This window comes from Euleptes europaea, chromosome 3 (genome assembly GCF_029931775.1).
Source record: "Euleptes europaea isolate rEulEur1 chromosome 3, rEulEur1.hap1, whole genome shotgun sequence".
NCBI lineage: Eukaryota > Metazoa > Chordata > Lepidosauria > Squamata > Sphaerodactylidae > Euleptes > Euleptes europaea.
In genome coordinates this window covers 97,377,654-97,398,444 of record NC_079314.1, presented here as the reverse complement: position 1 = coordinate 97,398,444, position 20,791 = coordinate 97,377,654, and the positions used below count along the sequence as shown (strand labels likewise).

General features: G+C 44.9%; 1 protein-coding gene across 1 annotated transcript; it reads left to right on the top strand.

Moving 5' to 3' along the window:
* CKAP4 (cytoskeleton associated protein 4) lies at window positions 1-8,371 on the top strand. Its single transcript, XM_056846770.1, has 2 exons — window positions 1-360; window positions 7,018-8,371. The coding sequence occupies exons 1-2, from the start codon at window positions 1-3 to the stop codon at window positions 8,341-8,343; spliced, it is 1,686 nt and encodes a 561-aa protein (XP_056702748.1). The 3' UTR covers window positions 8,344-8,371.
* The last annotated feature ends 12,420 nt before the right edge of the window (window positions 8,372-20,791 follow it).

Sequence of the window (20,791 nt, the reverse complement as noted above, 5' to 3'; positions counted from 1 at the left end):
ATGTCTTCGGCCAAACAAAGGAGCAATAAAGGCGGCGGCGGCTCCTCTCCGTCCGAGAAGGGAGCCCATTGCAGCCTCCCCGACGACGTGGCCAAGAGGCCCCCGCAGCAGAGCCCGGCTCCGTCCAAAGGCGCCAAGGTGAGCGCCTCTGGCGCGGGGAAGCCCTCCTCCTCCTCCGCCCTGAGCCTCGGCAGGCTCTTCAGCGGCCTCTTTTACCTGGCCCTCCTGGCCGTGGCCGGCCTTTCCGGCTGGGGGGCCCACCGCCTGTGGGAAGAAGTGAGCCACATCGGCCTGCGGCAAGAAGGCTTCGCGAGGCAGCGGGAGGAGCTGGCCCGCGCCTTGCAGGGCGTGGAGCTACAGGTGAGCGCGCGTGGGGGGGGGGAAAGAAAAAAAACCTTCGCTCTTTTAAAAGGGGGGGGGTCTTTATGCCCGGGATGTTTTGCTTTGGGCTTGCCGCTCCGCACGTGCGCGTTTCCCCCCGTCCAAACACAACAGTAAGCCCCCTTGCAGAGTTTTGAGGATTTGGATGGGGGGGAAATGTGCATCTGGAGGGCGGCAAGCCCAAAGCAAAACCTCCCGCGCGCGAATGGCCTGGGCGAGCGAGTGCGGGTCTTGCCGGGCGAGGCCTCTGGGGAAGGCGACGGCCAGCTTGTCTCGGGCCGTTTCTGCACGGGCGGTTTTGCCCCTCTCTGGATGCACGTTTTCCCCACCCAGATTCCCCAAACTCGAAAATAAGCCCTCCCCCCATGCAGAGTTTCGAGAATTCGGATGGGGAAAATGTGCATCTAGAGAGGAGCAAATCCCAGGCAAAACCTCCCGTGCATAATTGACCTGGAAGGGGGGGGGAGGGCGAAGTATGATGGGAATCTCCCATTTTTAAGAAAGACGCTTTCGTGGCTGGAAATGCGCGGCGTCGTGGGCTCGCGCTGGGAAGCTGCGTGGCTGGAAATTCCGGGGGAAGGGGTGTGTGTGAGTTTACACCAGGGAAATAAATGCCACTTGCAAGACCGGAAACGTTTCTTCTGGCGCAATTATCCGCACGGCAGAACTCAGCTTGATGCATGGACTGTCCGGCAAAGCAGCTAAACTTCTACTCAGGAGCGCAAGCGGCAGAAAAGGCTTTTCTCTCTCCCGGTTTAACTTTTAAATATGAATTTCGCTGCTTTTAAAAATGGATGCTCCGTGTGTTGGAGGAAGCGAGCATTGGTTTGCAAAAGCGTGTGTTGCGATGAACGATATCTTTAAAGTTAGTTCACAGTGGGTAGCCGTGTTAGTCTGTCTGCAGTAGTAGAAAAGAGCAAGAGTCCAGTAGCACCTTCAAGACTAACAAAAATATTTTCTGGTAGGGTATGAGCTTTCGTGAGCCACAGCTCACTTCTTCAGACAGTAGAAAAGAGCAAGAGTCCAGTAGCACCTTCAAGACTAACAAAAATATTTTCTGGTAGGGTATGAGCTTTCGTGAGCCACAGCTCACTTCTTCAGATAGTAGAAAAGGGCAAGAGTGCAGTAGCACGTTCAAGACTAACAAAAATATTTTCTGGCAGGGTATGAGCTTTCGTGAGCCACAGCTCACTTCTTCAGACAGTAGAAAAGAGCAAGAGTCCAGTAGCACCTTAAAGACTAACAAAAATATTTTCTGGTAGGGTATGAGCTTTCGTGAGCCACAGCTCACTTCTTCAGACAGTAGAAAAGGGCAAGAGTCCAGTAGCACCTTCAAGACTAACAAAAATATTTTCTGGCAGGGTGTGAGCTTTCGTGAGCCACAGCTCACTTCTTCAGATCTTTAAAGTTGTTACTCGACTTCTGTTTTAACTTTGGCTGGTTTAAAGTTAAGGCTTGCCCGCTTCTCTTTCTTTGGAGGGGAATTCTTGCTCTGTGCGAATCGGGCCAGAACCATTTCTGCCTTTCTTTCTTCCTGGGGCCCTCCTCGATTTATCCATCCACTGGGGGTGGGGCAGTTATTAACCTAACACAGAGACTGCACGGCTCCTTCTCCACATATTAGGAGAATAAGAAAGAATTTGGGGTGTTGGGGTTCAAGTGGAAGTTCGCCTGGAAGCTGCGGGAAAGAATGCTGAAATTCAAACTCCAGAGGTGCAGTTGTTGCAGTAAAAGCATCCCCCCCCCCAAGTCGTGGTGTCTTGTGTGTGTAAAGTGCCTTCAAGTCGCAGCCAACTTATGGTGACCCCTTTTTAGGGGGGGTTTTATGGCAAGAGACTAACAGAGGTGGTTTGTCAGTGCCTTCCTCTGCACAGCAACCCTGGTATTCCTTGGTGGTCTCCCGTCCAAATACTAACCAGGGCCGACCCTGCTCAGCTTCTGAAATCTGACAAGATCAGGCTAGCCTGGGCCATCCAGGTCAGGGCCGTGGTGTCTTAGAAGACTCAAATATACCCTCTCTTAGTTTTCAGACCCTCCTTTCTACACCTGACCCAGTGGGCTTTAGCCAGAAAAGCTTATGACACAGTTGTTCGGAGGTGTATAGATGGGCCAGTCAAACACACTACGAGTTTCAGGGCATTCTTCTCCAACCTGGTGAGTTTAGCTTCTTCCTGATTTTGGAAGGTAAATGACAGATCTAGCAGGTCAAGTACTGGGTCAGCCAGTTGCCTCACTCACCTTTTTACACAGTCCCCCACAATATTTTAAGAGGAATGCCCCCTTTCTTATTTTTAAGGCACTGCATGCATATTTGTTAACTTACATTTGTCTCCTTTTTAAAAAGTTGTTCATTTTTAAATAGTTGGAATTGCAGCTCAGTGATGGGTGAGGTGGTTTTTTATAACCTGCCCAATCCGTTCCCACCAAGTTTGAGCTGGGAGAGAAGATAGTAAGATGTGAAGCAGCAATTATGTAGGCCTGTTGGCTTCCTTAGACCAGATGGACTCTTGGCAGTGTAGTTCAGTATTTACAATCTTGGCAGTGTAGTTCAGTATTTACTATCTTGGCAGTGTAGTTCAATATTTGCAAAAGGCTTTCAAGATACAGATGGGAGGCACATCATGCTGCCTAAAGTTATCTTTTGGAGTTGCAGCCCTCACAAAGTATTTAGTAATGTGGGGACAGAAAGAAGACCTGAGACCTGCCAATGCAGTAATGAGTTTCTGTGAATAGAAAAGAGAGATGGAGCTTGTGTGTGTGTGTGTTTTAACTTCATTATACACAACTCCCCCACTGTAGTCATTCCTGAGAGGGGTTATTTCTATTAGCTGCAGAAGGAGGAAAAGGCAGTACTGTTGGTTTTGTATCTCCCCCCCCATGCGCACACAGTGCAGCTAGTAGCAGCTCCAGAACACAATTATTGTAAAAATGGTTAGCCACTGTGGCCCTTTTGATTAGAAAGAACACAATGACGAACTAATTACAAATCTCAGACGTAACGTGTAGTTTGGACCTAAGAATCCCACCTATGAATCAGGAAGCCCCTCTTTCAAATCTTGCCTCTCAGTAGGTGGCTTAAAGCAAGCCTCTCTCACTGGATTAGTCCCCCCCCACATACAAAGATAATAATACCAACCCGCTTTACATGCTGTTTTGAATGGTGATTGTAGCAAAATAGGCTATTGTGCTTGGAACATTGTAAAAGTGCTAGGCCAGGGGTTTCGAACTCATTTGTTACGAGGGCCAGATATGATATAAATGTCACTTGGTTGGGCTGGGCCATGTGTACCATAAACTTTAATGCCAGGTATCAGAGATACAAACTTTATAGAAGACACAGGCAAAGCCAATTAATGATATTATTTTTACTTAAAATATAAACATGGTTAAAACGATAATGCTCCTACAGTATTTTCTTTTATTTAACAGTCTTTGATAATTGACACCTTGGGACTGGGGAAGGTGACCGGTGAGCCCACAGAGGACTCACCAGCTCAGATTGGGACTGGGGTGGGGAGTGGGGGTAGCTGCCTTGGCTGGTGAGCCCGCAGTGGGCTTGCCAGCCCAGGTCGAGAGGGGTGTGTGTGTGGCTGCTTCTGCTGCCTCAAGGGACTGCATCCTGCCCTTGGGCCTTATGTTTGACACCCACTTGCTAGGCATTGTTTTTTTTGGCTGGCCTGAGCATTAATTGAGAGGTTTTATATTGTGCCAACTTTTGATACAGTCCAGTGTCAAAAACTAATTAGTGAGCCGAGAGGAACAGCCCTAGGCCCAGGGACTCTGCTGAACCCACCCTTGACCTCATGGGCTCCAGTGCTAGTGTAGTATTTTAAGATAAGATGGTAGCATAGGTAAAAAAAGGTCAACCCTGCCACTTCTGTGGGCTAAAAGGGGCATATTTGTGCTTGGATTTCTTCTGTGTATTAACACTTCTGTGCTGTCCAGTCAAATGCAACAGAAGCAAAGCACTGAAGGTTTTCACGTTTGGCTGCTTATCTATTGCATGGGAGCATTTAGCTCTATCTTCAGTTCAAAGCATTCATTTTGGTACACACACCCAAGACCTGGAACCATGAGATTTTCCCATGTCGTGTCTGCCTGTATAGAAAGATTTGCCATAAACTGTGTAGAGCCGAGCGGTAGGTTGCTAGCACTAGAACAAACTTGTCCCCACAAGCCTACCGAGAACAGACCACACCTGGCAGCAAAAGCTATCGAGGTTTTTTTTTTGTGTGTGGCACAACTGTCAAGGGGCTTAACTTGAACTAGGGAATGGTACTGTTGGTCTTCCAAGTATGAACTAAGCACACCCAGTGCCCTCTGCTTAGGGTATGTTTGTTCAGATTGTAAGAGCAGCACCAGGTCCCCTTTCTCCGTATAACCTTGCACCTGTTTTAAGACAGGGAAAGGAAACGTGAAGGTTTTCCCACTGTGGGTAGGTCAAACTGTAGGGCTGTGATATGCTCTATTGGTTCACTTGCTGTAGACCAAGTGGTCTTCAGGATGGGACTCTAAAGGTATTCATTGGCATAGTGGTGTTAGTTTCATGGACAGTTTAAGATTTCTAATTAGATGTATTACATGACAGGACTCATGAAGCTGCCTTATACGGAATCAGACCACTTGTCTATCACAGTCAGTATTGTCTACTCAGACTGGCAGCGGCTCTCCAGGGTCTCAGGCAGAGGTCTTTCACATTACCTCCTACCTAGTCTTTTCAACTGGAGATGTCGGAGATTGAACCTGGAACCTTCTGCATTCCAAGCTGATGCTCTACCACTGAGCCACAGCTCCTGTATTTAGCTATGCCCTGTATTTAGGTATTACCACAACTGTATGCCCTTAGGTATGCCCTTGACTCATGGTTTTATGCTTTGCTGGCTTATGAGAGTGGATAGATATTTAACATATGTTTCCACATCTGTCTTTTGCAAAGTCATGCACTTGTATAAGTCTCAACCTGGTAACCGTCATAATGTTTTGGGCTATTGTCTAGTATCATGCCAGCATAATGTTTTAAGGTTTGGAAACCTGCATTCTGTTCTGGTAACAATACATGTCTCCTTGGTTATACCTTGGCCTCACTTATGAAGGAGTAGGCTGACCAGAATCCATGCACATCCAGTTTCTCAAGACCAGTGTGTGTAATTGTGGAGAAAATGTGCAACACCTCAGAGCAGCTTAGATTAATGTGGATTTCAAGGTTTTCTGGAGCACAGCCTGTTTCGTATTCTTGTATAAAGCACTAAATGCTAGCATTTTTTAAAAAGTTACAGCTGTTATGACTGATGTTTTGCTTGTAGGTGTATACTTGTTATTTATGAAGCATTATCAACAGTATTATAAATAGAGCTGTGTACATTTCATGTGCTTTTTGGGTGTGGGGAATCAAGACATTGGGACACACAACTGGCTTAATGAAACTTTTAGCTGTTTCTAGACAAGTCCATGATTCTCATGAAGTCTGAACACACACACACACACACACACACACACACACACACACACGAAAATGGGCTGCAGGTCAGTGCAGAGAAACATAGGAAGCGTTAATAAGGCAAGCTGTTGCTCTGTTTAGCTAAGTACTACCTGCTCTGACTACTGTTCACAGTCCAAGCTGTCAGGCAGAGGGGTCATTTCTTTGAACCAGCGTGGTGGAGTGGTTAAGAGTGGTGGTTTGGAGCAGTGGAATCTGATCTGGAGAACCGGGTTTGATTCCCCACTCCTCCACATGAGCAGCGGAGGCTAATCTGGTGAACTGGATTTGTTTCCCCACTCCTACACACGAAGCCAGCTGGGTGACCTTGGGCAAGTTACAGCTCTGTTAGAGCTCTCTCAGCCTCACCTACCTCACAGGGTGTCTGTTGTGGGGAGGGGAAGGGACAGTGATTGTAAGCCGGTTTGAGTCTCCCTTAAGTGGTAGAAAAAGTCGACATATAAAAACCAACTCTTCTTCTTCTTAACTGCAAATACTGGAGATTGAACCTCTTCTATCTTATCCTCGCATGGTCTAAAATTGTACTATTTTGGCATATTTATAGAATTGGAAGGTATAATTTTTTTTCTGTAAGGAATATAGTAAATATGCCTAATTCTTGAGAAGAGTGGCACATTGCTGCACCCTATGCTAGCGTTGTACATATATGTTAATGTTTGTTGTCTGAGAGGTAAGAAAAACAAATTCAGTAGTAAACAAAAGTGTATTATTTGGACAGAAACACTGATATGGTGGATAGGACTACCAGCATATTTGGGTATTAAGGTCAACTTTATAACATTGAAAACACTTAACTCTTTAATAATGTAAATATTTCATAATTTTTTAAAGTGTGTCCTAAAATTTCCTCAGACATTTTAATTCTATACATTTTGAGTGTGAAAACCTTTCCTTAAGAAGCATTTCACTTATTCTTGAGTGATAATATATCATAAAAGGTTTTTTCCCCAGTATTCCCCCCAAATTTCCTAATTTTTCTGCCAGAAACATTGAAAAGAGATCCGGGGGGGGGGGGACTCCCCCCCCCCGAAATTCCCTCCTGGGATTTAAAATCTCTAGCCAGGATTATAGTCGCTGTTCCTGTAATCCACACCAAAGTGAACATCTAAATTTAATCAATATGCCTGTTTCTCTCTTAGATACAATCTCTTCACTCTGCATTTGGAGGTTTTGAACTGACGCTGAAGAATTCTCAACAAAAACAAGATATCACCGAGAAGGCTGTTAGACAGGGGGAGAGCGAGATCAATCGCATCAGCGAGGTTCTTCAGAAACTACAAAATGAAATCCTAAAAGATCTGTCTGACGGCATCCATGTTGTGAAAGATGCCAGAGAACGAGATTTCACATCACTCGAAAACACCGTGGAAGAAAGGCTGACAGAGCTCACGAGGTCCATAAACGACAACATAGCAGAATTCACCAGTGCCCAGAAACGGAGCCAAGAGGAAATAAATGAAGTAAAAGCAAACGTAGCTTTGCTTGGTGAATCGGGGGCATACAAACATGAACTACAGGCATTGAGAAGTGTTGTTGATGAGATGCAGGCATCCATGAGAGCTAAAGAGAAGGTCATAGAGTCTTTGCAAAGCACTATTGATTTAATGGAGTCGGATGTGTTGTCCGAAGTCAAGGAACTAGTCAACCTCAAACGGGAGCATGACAGGTTCAAGGAGGCTGCTGACACGGAGCACCTTTCCTTACAAGCTTTGGAAGAAAAGGTCCTTAAAGCAGAAGAGGCCATTGCACATCTTCCTGATGAGCTTCAGAGACTCAGCGAAGACTTGCTGCAATTTAAAACCTCTGCTAATGTACAAGAACGCATTACAGTCCCTGAAGACATCCTACAAACTCTGCAAAAGGACAGTGAACGATACGACTCCAAGTTCAGGACCATAGAAGAGAACCTCCAGGCTTTGAGTTCACCAACTGCCCAGCATGTAGAAATGATAGCATCTCTTGACTCCAAGTATGATACTAAGTTGGCAGCTTTAGAAGAAGGCATCAGCTCTCTCCGTGGTGCTTTAGAGAGTGATGTGCGTTCACTGACGGATACTGTAAGGAGTCTGAGAGAATCTCAGCTCTCAGTGTTCAATGATGTCGATGAACTACGGAGAAGTGTGAGCGACTTGTCAAACAATGCTGATGCACTCGATAAAATCCAGAATGAAGTTCGCGCTCTGCTGGACCAAGAGAAGCCTCCGATGGATGTGGGGCAATCTAAAGATCGCCTAGAAGAACTCTCCTCTTTAAAAGGTTTTGTTGGTGATCTACGGTCTTCTGTTGACCAGGCTGAATCTGATTTAAAAATGCTCAGGACTGCAGTGGATAGTTTAGTTGCTTACTCTGTGAAAATAGAAACCAACGAGAACGATGTGCAGTCAGTGAAGACCACATTGGATGACTTAAGGAGCGACCTGGACAGGTTGTTTGTGAAAGTAGAAAAAATACATGAGAAGATCTAAGTATCCAGAGTCAAACATGCCTAACAATTGAACTGCCCCCCCCCCAATTGCTTTTATAGGCCAAAGCTCTCATGGGGGAAGTGGAATTACAGGTGGGTTTGAAACATAGATCTATTCATGCCTGTAGGAAAAAAAATCATAACACAGTTTGGCACCTTTAAAAAATATTGCTAGGGCAAATAATTTGGTTCTGCTTCTTAGTCAGTAGTGTATTGGAGAATAAAGGCAAATTACGACTATATTTGCCTTGATCCAGTCCAAGACATGGGGATCCCTTATAGAAATGAATGCCCGTTCATTTGAATAGAGGAAGAAGACTTGTGTATGCATTGCTTGGTGCATATAGCTCAGCTACTGTCCATTGAAATAAATGAAAGTAGCTGTTATAAGCAAGATCTTTGTGAAAATATAGCTCTGGATTTCTCTCTGTGTGTACAGTAGCTGCAGAAAAATTCTTGTATTGAGGAAGATTATATAATACAGTTCAGGATTTGGATTTCCTGATATCCGTAGCTAGGCTACCTTGTAGCTCTCCTAATAGGAATTACTGTTTCATAGCAAAACCAAAGAGCACATACTGTTGTATACCTCTCCTTGTCCAGGGGCTTTGAACTGACCCCAGGGAAATAAGAATTTGCAATAAATGATAGTGTTTTGCCTTCAGCAAACAAAACACTACTCCATTTTTCTTGGGACCATTCATTGTGTGGCAGATTTGAAAAATATATTTTCTGAGTTCTTAGTTCAGTGCTCCACAGTTTAGTTGAGGATTGAGTTGGGGAGCTGAATATGCCATAAGGAGAAGGATAGAAGAGGATGTTAAACAATTGTTTTTTTCCAAACAATTAAAAAAAAAAAGATTTCCCCCTTGATGCGACAGACTGTAAGGTGCATCACTTTGACATCTATGCCAAGCGCCTGATCTTCCATCATTGACTTCAGTGTAACAGAACTGGACCTCAAACTTGATCAAAGGGTGGATATGGATAATCGTTGAAAGAACGAAAAACATTCAAAAGAAAAATATTTTAAAAGAACCACTGAACTATACAACTGCCTGGATCCTTGGTTATCTTCTTTAGAAAATTTCTGTATTTTTTTTTTACTTTTTTTACTGAAAGGTACCCATACATAAATGGAGCCCCCACCCCCGAATGCTAGATGTATGCACAGACTTCCCCAAGTTGTTATATCTGCCCATGGTGATTTTTCCAAAAGGAGCAGAAGCAATCTTGGGTGAAGGGCAGAAAATGTCACAGTTGATGTATATGTTCTGAAGATGCTGCCAAGGGACCGTAAGCCTTAAAAACAAAGAAAAAGGATGCACTGTACTGAGATAGTGTTATTTGTCTCTATTTGTTTTTGCTGACTTTACCTGGAGTCTTGGAACAGCTGTGTAGTTGACTGTGAAATTCAGTTTTTCTCCCCACACCCCTGATATCTGGAATACCCAATAAAACTTAGAACTTTACTGGGAAAAAAGTCCTCTTTTGCATCTTATTATGGGGAGAATACAACAAATAGTTCTGCCTTTCCATGGAAGATGGGGGTGGGTGGCATAGAAATCAAGATGGGCAGGATCTACATATTCATGTTCTGGGTGCTCTTTTTGTAACATGCTGGCGAGACCAAGGCTGCAGAGATAGAGAGAGATTGTAGCTGAATTTTTCTCTGCAACCTTCCAGTGGCAAAAAAGATGAGTGACTTGAGGATTTGATGCTTTCTACAGTTTAAAATCCACTTCCAGTTTTATTATGCAGGTCCTGACTAAAGTGCAAGAAATGGGGATGTTCCTTCACAGCAAAAAGTCAATGTAGGGAGAATAAAAAAACATTTTTTAAAAATCCTTAATGAAGGATATAGGTCATTGAATCATGTTTAAACTTAATTCAGTTCAACGAGATTTTTAAAAAGAAACAAATGTTACAATTTGGATAAGGGGGCAGTCATTTATTAGATTGTTTATCCTGCTCTTCTTCCAAGAGCTCAAGATGGTGTATATCAGTGGTTCCCAAAGTGGGTAGTACCACCCCCTGGGGGGCAGTGGGATTACCTAGGGGGGCACTAAGAGGAAAGGGGGCAGCAGGGGGCGCTAGAGGTGGGCCCCTTCAATTGTGTTGTTGGATAGGGTAGGGGGCGCTGGGGTTGAGTTTGTGGAACCAAGGGGGCAGTGGCCCTAAAGGTTTGGGAACCACTGGTGTATATGGTCCCTCTCCCTCCATAACTGAGGTAGATTAAGGAAGAATGCCTGGCCCAAGTTTACCCACTGAGCTTTACACCAGAGTGAGGAAATGATGGCAGCCCTCCTTATTCGTAATCTCTGGTGCTCCTAACTGCTGCGCCATACCAGCTCTCCTCTTAGATCATCCTTCATCAAAGGACTAAAGTTGTTATCAAAGAGGCCATTCCTAAGAGAAACTAGGGCATGGGTAACAGAAATTTGTGGGAATTCAGCAGGTCTGGGAGAGGCTGGTTCCTGGTTGGGAGAAGTCCATATCCTTTTATGCTACCTCGAGTAAGATGCAACAGGCCAGTGTTCCTGCTTCATTAGGCAAGAAGAATCCTTTAGATGTTCTGTGTCCCTGCCTGCAATCCAACCTCAGAGAGGTTCTCCCCGCCCCCATCCCAGCTTTCAATGTGGAGATTAAATAGATGTAGAGGAAGTGCGATGGAACTTGGCACCCCACTGTAGGGTGAAGGATCGGATCCTGACCCATTACTCTTCTCAAAGTGGCCCTCTAGAGAAAACTAGTTGCTGACCAGGGTATTAAACAGAACTTCCAAGGGCAGCCGGTTTTGCAGCTGCCTTTGGCTGTTTTTATTTTCTCTGCTCTTCCTCACTAGTTTGTTAGCCTCGTTTTTATTGATTAGACAAATCCAGCCTACCCATCAGTCCATACCTGTATGGATGAAGCCAGGATTTTCATCGTACTTGATAAAACAATACCAGAATGGAAATAGAATTGTGCCTAAATCCAAAATTCGAGTTCCAAAACATTTTTCAGGTTACAGTTCAAGATTTGCCAGTCAAACTGCAATAATGCATTTTGAAATGGGAAAGGTACTTGGAATTTGAATATTAGAATGCCAGCTTGAAACATCTAGACTGAATGATTCTTCTCTACTGCATTTATTTGTAGCCTGGGCTTGATCCAAAGGGTCCATGGCCCTCTTTCACAGCCCATGGCCTTGGCTAGACATTTAACATGGTGGACATCAGTCCAGGATGTCTTTACAACAAGCGGGTAACCTAAATGAATCATAAGTGTGCTTCAGGCTTTCCTTCTTTTCAATCCTGCCTCACTTAAGCTGGGAAAAACCAGCCTGCTTTAGCTTGAATAAGCACACAAGAACACTTGTCATTTCACATCATAGTACCTCTCCTCTAGTCAAACAAGATTCACACATTAAAATGGCCTGTGCAAATAACATACAGTTCGCAGTTTTATATAGGCTGTTTCTGCATGGGTGTGGGAAAAGATGCCCTTGCGGGGTGGAGGCACCGGGAGGACAGCATCTGCTCATCCCCTGCATTGCTTCGTGCACAATTACATGCAAGTTGTAGAAATCAGTTGCCTTTTTATTTATTTTATTCATTAAAATATTTATGCCCCACCTTACAAATAGTTGTTAAAACCACCAAATACCTCCCTCTCCCCAACAATTCTGCTATTCACACCCCATCAAAAACCCTGGCAAAGAAGCCTTGCCACACCTCCTGAAGATCTCCAGTAAGGGGGCTCCCTCCCCTTTAGGGGAGCTTACTCCATATAGCAGGAGCCACAACAGAGATTCAAGCTGCTACCAGTGGGCTACCCTGAGTGGAGGAACAACCAGCATGGCTGTTGCATGGGAACATATGGGTGGAGAAAGTCCTTTACCTACGAGGGCCCCAGGCTGTGAAGGGCTTTAAAGGTAATAACCAGCACACTGAATTGAACTTGGAAACGAACAGACAGATGAGGTTGCTGTTTCAAAATGGGCAACCAATGTTCCCAGAAACAAGCCCCTGACAATAGTCAGGCTTCCACATTCTGAACCAGTTGCAGTTTCTGGGTTGTCTTCAAGAGCAATCCAACATAGAGCATCTTACAGGAATCCAGCTGTAAGACTACAAAAGTGTGGACCTGTGTGCCCAGATCACTTGAGTCTAAGAAAGGGGAGAGCTGGCAAACCAGACAGCTGATAGAAGCCATTCTTGGCCATTGTGCCAACCTGCTGGGCCCATGAGCACCCCCAAGCTCTTAACCCTAAGCTCTTATATAGCCTTTCTATTTTTTCAGTCCTCAAGGCAGCTTACAATTTAAAATTCGAGTAACCCAAACAGCACAAAATACAATTTTTAGAAATATGCAAAGTTTATATATGTGATTCAAGTGCAAAAGTGATCATAAATAAATATATACAAATATAAAGTACAAGATACAGGTAAGTATTAAATATTAAATAAATACAACAATATGAACTCCAGCATGAGGGAAGCTTGATAGAACTGATCAAACTGATATAAAACCAGTCACAGGTAAGTCAAATATATTGTAGAAATAATTCGTTGTAAAGGTTTTAGTTTTCTAGCTTGATATAATCAACTCGCTGGAGATCAACCAAAGCCACGATGGGAAGAGTACAGAACGTGTCGTCGATCATAATCACGTTCCGCATATGGCTTCATCAGCTACATGTATCCAAAAGCACAATTTCAAGAAACCATAGTAGGTGACATCTCATCAGTTGTCACCTACTATGGTTTCTTGAAATTGTGCTTTTGGATACATGTAGCTGATGAAGCCATATGCGAAACGTGGTTATGATCTAGACGACACGTTCTGTACTCTTCCCATCGTGGCTTTGGTTGATCTCCAGCGAGTTGATTATATCAAGCTAGAAAACTAAAACCTTTACAACGAATTATTTCTACAATATATTTGACTTACCTGTGACTGGTTTTATATCAGTTTGATCAGTTCTATCAAGCTTCCCTCATGCTGGAGTTCATATTGTTGTATTTATTTAATATTTAATACTTACCTGTATCTTGTTGCACTTTATATTTGTATATATTTATTTATGATCACTTTTGCACTTTAGTCACATATATAAACTTTGCATATTTCTAAAAATTGTATTTTGTGCTGTTTGGGTTACTCCAATTATCTTTACAGCACTGAGCCTTTGTTTGTTCCTACAATTTAAAATTCAGCATGAAAATGACATAACCAAATACAGTTATTTTTTAAAGTGATCTCAATCATACAGCAGTCACAATCAGCAAAGCAGGAGGTACAGAGCCCCCCTGCTCCAAGCAGGTACTACCCTTTCAGTTAATTTAGTTCAAAGGCCTTTCAGAACTGGAATGTCGTCAATTTTATCTGGAAGGCGTGTAGAGACAGCACCAATAACACCTGATGGGGGTGAGCTGGAGAGTTTGCGGGCGGCAGCAGAAAAGGCCTTCTTATGGGCTTTAGCTCATGACCTGAATAGTCCAGGCAGGCTAGCCTGATTTTGTCAGTTCTTGGAAGCTAAGCAGGGTTGGCCCTGGTTCGTATTTGGATGGGAGACTACCAAGGAAGTCCAGGGTGGCAATGCAGAGGCAGGCAATGGCAAACCACCTCTCTGTGTGTCTCGCCTTGGGTTCCAGCCAACCTCACCCTTTGATAGGCCAATTCCTGCAGAAAGGCAATATCTGTGGATCTCAGAACATTGGTAGGTTAATATGATGATCATTCAAATTAGTGATCATTTTGTGAAAAGAATAAAGAGACTGTGGTACCGTAGGAATGAGTTTCCTAATAGCATGAGCCTGGGATTGGCAGATCTGCAATTTGAGAGATGTAATAAAAAGCACAATGTTACCAAGTGTGACTTTCCTTTAGCACTGTGGCTGCAGGAAGAGGAAAAACCACCTCTACTGGATTTTCCTCTTCTAAATGTTAAGCCATTCCGTGAACTTAGGCAGATCATGAGAGGGAGGGCAGGAAGGGATGAGTCAATGCTCGGCTCTCATGGCCCTTTCTTACACGCCCAGGGTAATACTGATTGCCACTTTGGGTTCAGAAAGCCATTTTCTTCCTGGCTAGATTGGCCAGGGATCCTGAAGGTCTTTTGCCTTCCTGTAGGCATATAGAAGGGTCACTAGAGGTGTGGGGGGTAATGAATTTCCTGCATTATGCAGGGGATTGGACAATGACCCTGGAGGTCCATTCCAATTCTGTTTCTATGATTCTATGATTGGAATCCCTTCCCCAAGTAATTGGATTAGAAGTAGAAATCCGCCATCTAGTGGCAATATGTTGTATCAACCCACTAAAAAACAATGGTGACACATCTAGATTTTGTTGCTCCAAAGCCTTTTTCTCAGCGACAACTTTCTACCATGAATGAGCTGGTAGTGACCTTCTGAAGACTTTCTGTAGCAGGACAAAGAGATAACAGTCCTCAAAGCTAATTTATCCTGTTATTACTGAGTTCTTTAATGTACATGTGAAAAATTTTGTGAGCCTCCAATATCTTGAAATGAACTAAAAAAGTCCAACCTGTGCCTCCAAAAGGTGCCTCCAAAAGTTGAGAGGGGTGCTATGTGGAACAGTGAAAGCTGGAGTGGAGGACGCCATTTCTTTTCTGTCCTTGCTCTCGTGTTTTTAACAGCAAATGAAATAAGTGAATCTTTCCCCACCGTTCCCCTCCACATTAGGAAAGCTTTGCCTGTTGGATTTCTCTATGTCATGCATAGCAGCAAGGATGGAAAATATATGCAATTCTACTTGTGGGAAGTGTCCGTTCTTCCTTAAGTTCAGTGTAGCCTGATTTTTTTTTTATATGTCATAAATGTGCCAAGATACAAAGTGGAATCTTCCAATTCCACTTTCCCCCCTTGTCATTGTTGTATCATAAAGGGCTATATGTCTCCTCCCTTTTACTGACCACTGTGCTAAATACTGGATTGCCTTCTTTCTTTCCAACAGGGCTCTTATGCCCATAACAGCTTTGCTGCAGGTTGATATTTTATAGGTAAGGCTTTGCCTATTGTTATAATAGGCTTGTAGCACTCACAGATGCACCTGTTTAACTTCGGTTTACCATAAAGCTGCTAAAGGAACAGGGGGAAAGCTGCAAGGCTAACACCATAGCTTCTGGCCTTTGAAGTAGGTGGTGCAGATTGGTCAGGAGGTCTGGGGTAGCCCCCCCTCCCATCTATCCATATGCCAGGGATAAGACCAGATATTGTGCTTAGGAATTGTTATATATGTGGCCCCGTTAATGCAGAAGTTATTGCCCCCAAGAACTCACAGCAACCAAGCAGCCAGGGTAAACTTATCTCTTTTACTGAACTGAGAATCAAGAACAGAAAATAGAAACCAAGGGATAGAAAAATCCCAAGAATTTTCCTTCTGTGACAAAGTTTGATGCTCTTGGAGTTCAGCATTTAAATAGGTAATATTGCAGCACTTAGAAATGGCTTTCCATTTTAGTAGACATAGTGGTTGAAGGAACAGCTTTGATTGAAACATCAGTCATTTCCACCCACTCTGCCATTCTACACAATGACAAGGGGAGGGTTATTCTAACTAAGTCAGCATTAGAAGGATTTCCCCCCCTCTGTGCTAGACATAAATATACAAAATTCCACTGGAGAACTCTTTCTTGTCCCTACTGCTTTGGTCTGTGGTGGAATCAAAACCCCAAAGTTATGAGACCAGGCCGAAAGCATAACAAGTACAATTTCTGTGGAATTCGTTTGTGAATTCAGGGTGAACTTTGTGCCATTTTGCTGTAAACATTCCGCCCTTTCTCGTCATTTTGTTAACGATTCATATACACGATGTGGTTTAAAGAATGTACATTTATTAGTAGGAGGGTTGCCAGGGTTCTTTCCCCCCTAACAGTGGCTATGCCTTAAAGAACCGCATGTCAGGGTGAAACTGAACACATGAAGCTGCCTTATACTGAACCAGACCCTTGGTCCATTCAGGTCTACTCAGATTGGCTGTGGTTCTCCAGGGTCTCAGGTAGATGTATTTCACATCACATATTACCTGATCCTTTCCATTGGAGATGCTGGGGATTGAAACTTGGCCCCTTGTGCATGCACGCAGATGCTCTTGGGAGGGGCTGTGGCTGAGTGGAAGAGCCTCTGGTTTGCATGCAGAAGGTCCTCAGGTTCAGTCCCCGGCATCTCCAGCTAAAAAAGGACCAGGCAGCAGCTGAAGTAAAAAACCTGTACCCGAGACCCTGGAGAGCTACTGCTAGCCAGAGTAGGCAATACTGACCTTGACAGACCAGTGGTCATTAAGGCATCTTCATGTGTGCTCTGCGACTGAGCCACAGCCTCTCCCATTTGAATTCAATTTGCAAGGCCTCTCCTGACCTAGTGGAATTGTAATGACGGGAAGAAACCAAACCTGTTGAATTTCTGCCTGTTGACCCCCCCACACTGAGAACCAGTGTTGAGTAGCGGTTAGAGTCCCAGGTATTTTATGCATGGCTGTTTCATTCACCATCACCCCTCTGACAACTTTGGGTATTTGTGTTGATTATGCATGCCGTTTCCGATCATCAGAGGCAGTCTCACTCTCCCCCTGCATTTCCCCGTCGTGTTTTTCCCATGTAGTGAGAGACCGGTTTTATCTCAAATTTAAAAATGTGGGCAAAACACGGGGAAACGCAGGGGGAAAGCAAGGCGACCTCTGATGGTCAGAAACGGCATGCATAATCAACACAAAGACCCGACGTTGTTGGAGGGGTGACTGCAAGTGAAATAGCCATGCATAAAAGCCCTCAGACAAGAATCTGAAACCCGAATTCAGATACCCACTCAGGCATCAAGTCCACTAGATAGCCCTGAGTCTGTCACTCTCCCTCAGCCTAACCTACCACACAGAGTTGTAGTGTGAGCAATAGAAGCAGGGAAGACCCACGTGTACTGCCTGTAGTTCCTTGGAAGCAGGATAAAAATGAACAAACTGAATGTACAGAGCTCCGATTAGGAAAGAAGGTGGAGATCCTAATTATCACAGCTGACTTATGATGACCCTGCAGGGTTTTCAAGGCAAGAGATGTTTGTTTGGAGGTCATTTGCCATAAAGATGGAAACCTCTTTATTGTAACAGGCTAAAGAAATCTGGGCATAGACTTACCTTGAAAGCTCATAGAACAGAATTTCTCTCCCTCTTTTTAAAAAATCCTCTTTATTTTAACTTCCCCCCTGACATTCTTCAATACAAGTTGACAAAACAGTTATATAGCAAAAGAAGCAGAATTTCAACAGGCTAGTTGAATGACGCAAGAATGTAACATTTTAACTGTGACTTGCTTGCCCCCTTGAGCCACGAAGAAAGGCAGGATATAAATATTTAAATGTAATATTTCTGTCAGAATGTTACAGCATGTTTGCCTAACTGTTATGAATACTAAAAGACCACTGACTATATACATATATTTCAGGGCATGTGCCAAATTTCTTATTAACAGCCAACAACTGATGAAAAACGTGACCAATTTTTCTACATAATTATTTATATAAGAGGGATTTTGTCAGCTTTTAAAGTTTGTTTGCCCAGTGAGCTTCAGAGCTGAGTGTGCGTTTGAATCTGGGTCTCTCCTGTTTTAGTCCAACAGAACAATTATCTCTTTCAACAATCTTTCATACACATGAAAGGGTGGACAAATCACTGCCAAATCAACTTGGTAACCAGCTTCGTTAGCCTGCGGGCTGCCCATCCCTTTCATGCTGTCAATCAAAAGTTGTTGGATTTCCAAAGGCAACAAATGCCTTTGTCCTGAGCATTCGAGTACTAGCTCCACCCTAGTCATAACATAAAACATGACAATATAAAGACAAAATTATAACTTTCAGAAGCATTTGCTGGAAGGCTGTTTGAGAACGTTCAAGATTGCAACACCCTTTCAAAAACCTTTGGGGACATTTTTGACCCTCAAGGAAAATAAGCCTGCAATACTTTGACATCAACTCTACTAAGCCAGAATCAAACTTAGTTGAGCTACAGCATAACACACCAGAACTATTAATGCACAACTCAGGTGCTATACAAGCACTTGGTCTTCTGTAGCCAAAATCCAATCGGAAGTTCTGTGCAAGCCCCACTTACACAAAAAGTGTTAGAGTGAGCGGCTGAGCATGCCTGGACATTGGGAGGCGCTACATCACTCCTCGAATGAGATGTTCATCTTCCGTCTTCGGTGCAGCCCCACATGTGGGACTGCGCCTGCACGCAGGCCTGCCGCCAGAACTTTTCAGTAGCCTTAAACCTCAAAGTGGGGATGCCCGTCCCACTAGCAGGCGGGGCCAGCCTTCGCTGTGAAACTCCCGCATGCTCCCAGGCGGGGCATCCCCTCCCTCCTCAGTTCCTTCTTTGCCACCGCCAAGAACGGAGTGCTTACTCGCCTTCCTCAAAATCTTCAGGTTTTTCCTTTGACCGTGAGTTATTTCTTAACCGGAGCTGCCACTTAGGTCCGCCTAGCCAGCCCGCTTCAGTATTGACGCTTTGTGAGGATAAGCCCAGAGAGAAGATATCCTCTGTGCCTTGGTCCCCTCGGCCGCGTGCTGAGGGCCGTGATGGCCCCAAAGACCCCTTTCAAGTTGTGCCCCAAGTGCTCGACAAAGATCCCACACATGGATCAACACGAGCTTTGCTTGATCTGCCTGGGCGAGGGGCATAAGGTGTCAAAGTGTACTATCTGCCAAGGCTTCTCGACCCGGGCCCAAAACGCCCGTGCAAACCGCCTGAATGCAGAACTCTGGAGAAAGGCCCTGACGGCCCCTTCCCCGTCAGCCGGCTCCAGGACACCGGGAGATATGCGGCCCGTCCGCTCGGAACCTCCCAGTCGGATCCGACCCATGTGACTAAGAAACAGAAACATAAGACCAAGCATAAGGACAAGCATGCCGGCCCTGGCCCCTCTGTCAAGGCGAACACTCCGGCTCAGAAGATTCAGGATCCACCGCCATCCCGCTCGTTACCTCCTCAAATACCGAGGACGCCCTCCTTCCACTCGAGCTCTCCGCTGCAATGTTTCTCAGACATTGAATTGGAACCGCTAGACGACCCACTTTTGTTGTCGGATCCGACCCCCACGGATCCGAACCCTCCGGACCCGATCCTTTCGGATCCTACCCCTCCGGATCCGAGAAGGAACCCTCAGCCATCCACTTCCTCTACTCAACCGATTATTTCACCTGAATTGGTAAAGGACTGGATAGAGTTTTGCAAATTTCGCCAACTCAACATCCAAGGAAGACCTGTGGTTCTGCAAACCCCACAGCTTCCATCACCCTTCACTCCTTTAACCCAGAGGAGACCCAGAGTCGACTCTGACCATGAAGACTCCGAGACCAGGGAGTCGGTTGAAAGCTCAGAAGGGGTTTCTGATCCATCCCCAGACGAGTTGGTCGGTGATACGGAAGCAGTGTCTCCATCTGAAGATCTGAAATTGAGAACTGAGCAGATGATCAGGATGGCGGAGGCTCTGGACATCAACATCTCTACCTTAGACAATAAACCTAAGGATAAGATCCTCAGCCATCTCTACCCAGACTCCCCGGGTATCGCCGCTTTTCCAATCTTGGAAGGTCTAGCTGACGTCACAAGAGCTGTCTGGAAGAAACCAGCTTCCATTCCACCATCGTCCAAGAAAAATGAAAACCTTTATAGAATTAAACCAGAGTTGGCAGAGTTCTTAATGGTGCATCCACCCCCATCCTCGATTGTCACGGGGGAGATGCAAGCCAGACAAAGGCAGGGTCAGCATTCTACCCCTGCAGACAAGGAAAGTAGGTGTCTGGATCAGCTGGGCAGGAGATTCTACACCTCGGCTGCCCTAAACTTTAGCATTGCCAACTACCAGACTATTATGGGGGGCTATCAACTATTCCTGTGGGAGAAAGCTGGTCCCCATATTGATCTACTCCCTGATGAATCAAGATCTGCCTTAAAACTGCTACAATCAGAAGCTACTCGCCTGTCCAAGCAGGAGATCAATGCAGGGAAGCACTCAGCTGAAATTGAAGCCAGTACCATGACATCTGCTATAACTCTGTGACGCCACACCTGGCTACGCACTACGGCACTGCCTATGGATACCAGGTCCCAGGTAGAGGACCTTCCGTTTGAAGGGGACTTGTTATTTGCAGCCAGTACCACGGAATTCCTAACTAATATTAAGAAAGACCGCCAAACGGCAAAGTCCCTGGGAGTCACCCTGTCTTTTCAATCACACCGTGACAGGTTCCAACAACGGCAAGAGTTTCGGCTCCCAATTTCAGAGAAACCAACGCTACCAACAGTATCCTCCACAGGGAAGGTTCTACCAACAGGGTCAGCAAGGCCAACGCAAACCTCCCTTCAAGCAGAGACCTGCCCCTGGTCCACAGCAGAAGGAGCAGAGGCAACATACTCAAAAGTTCTGACTAACATCACTAGCTAGCCAAGGG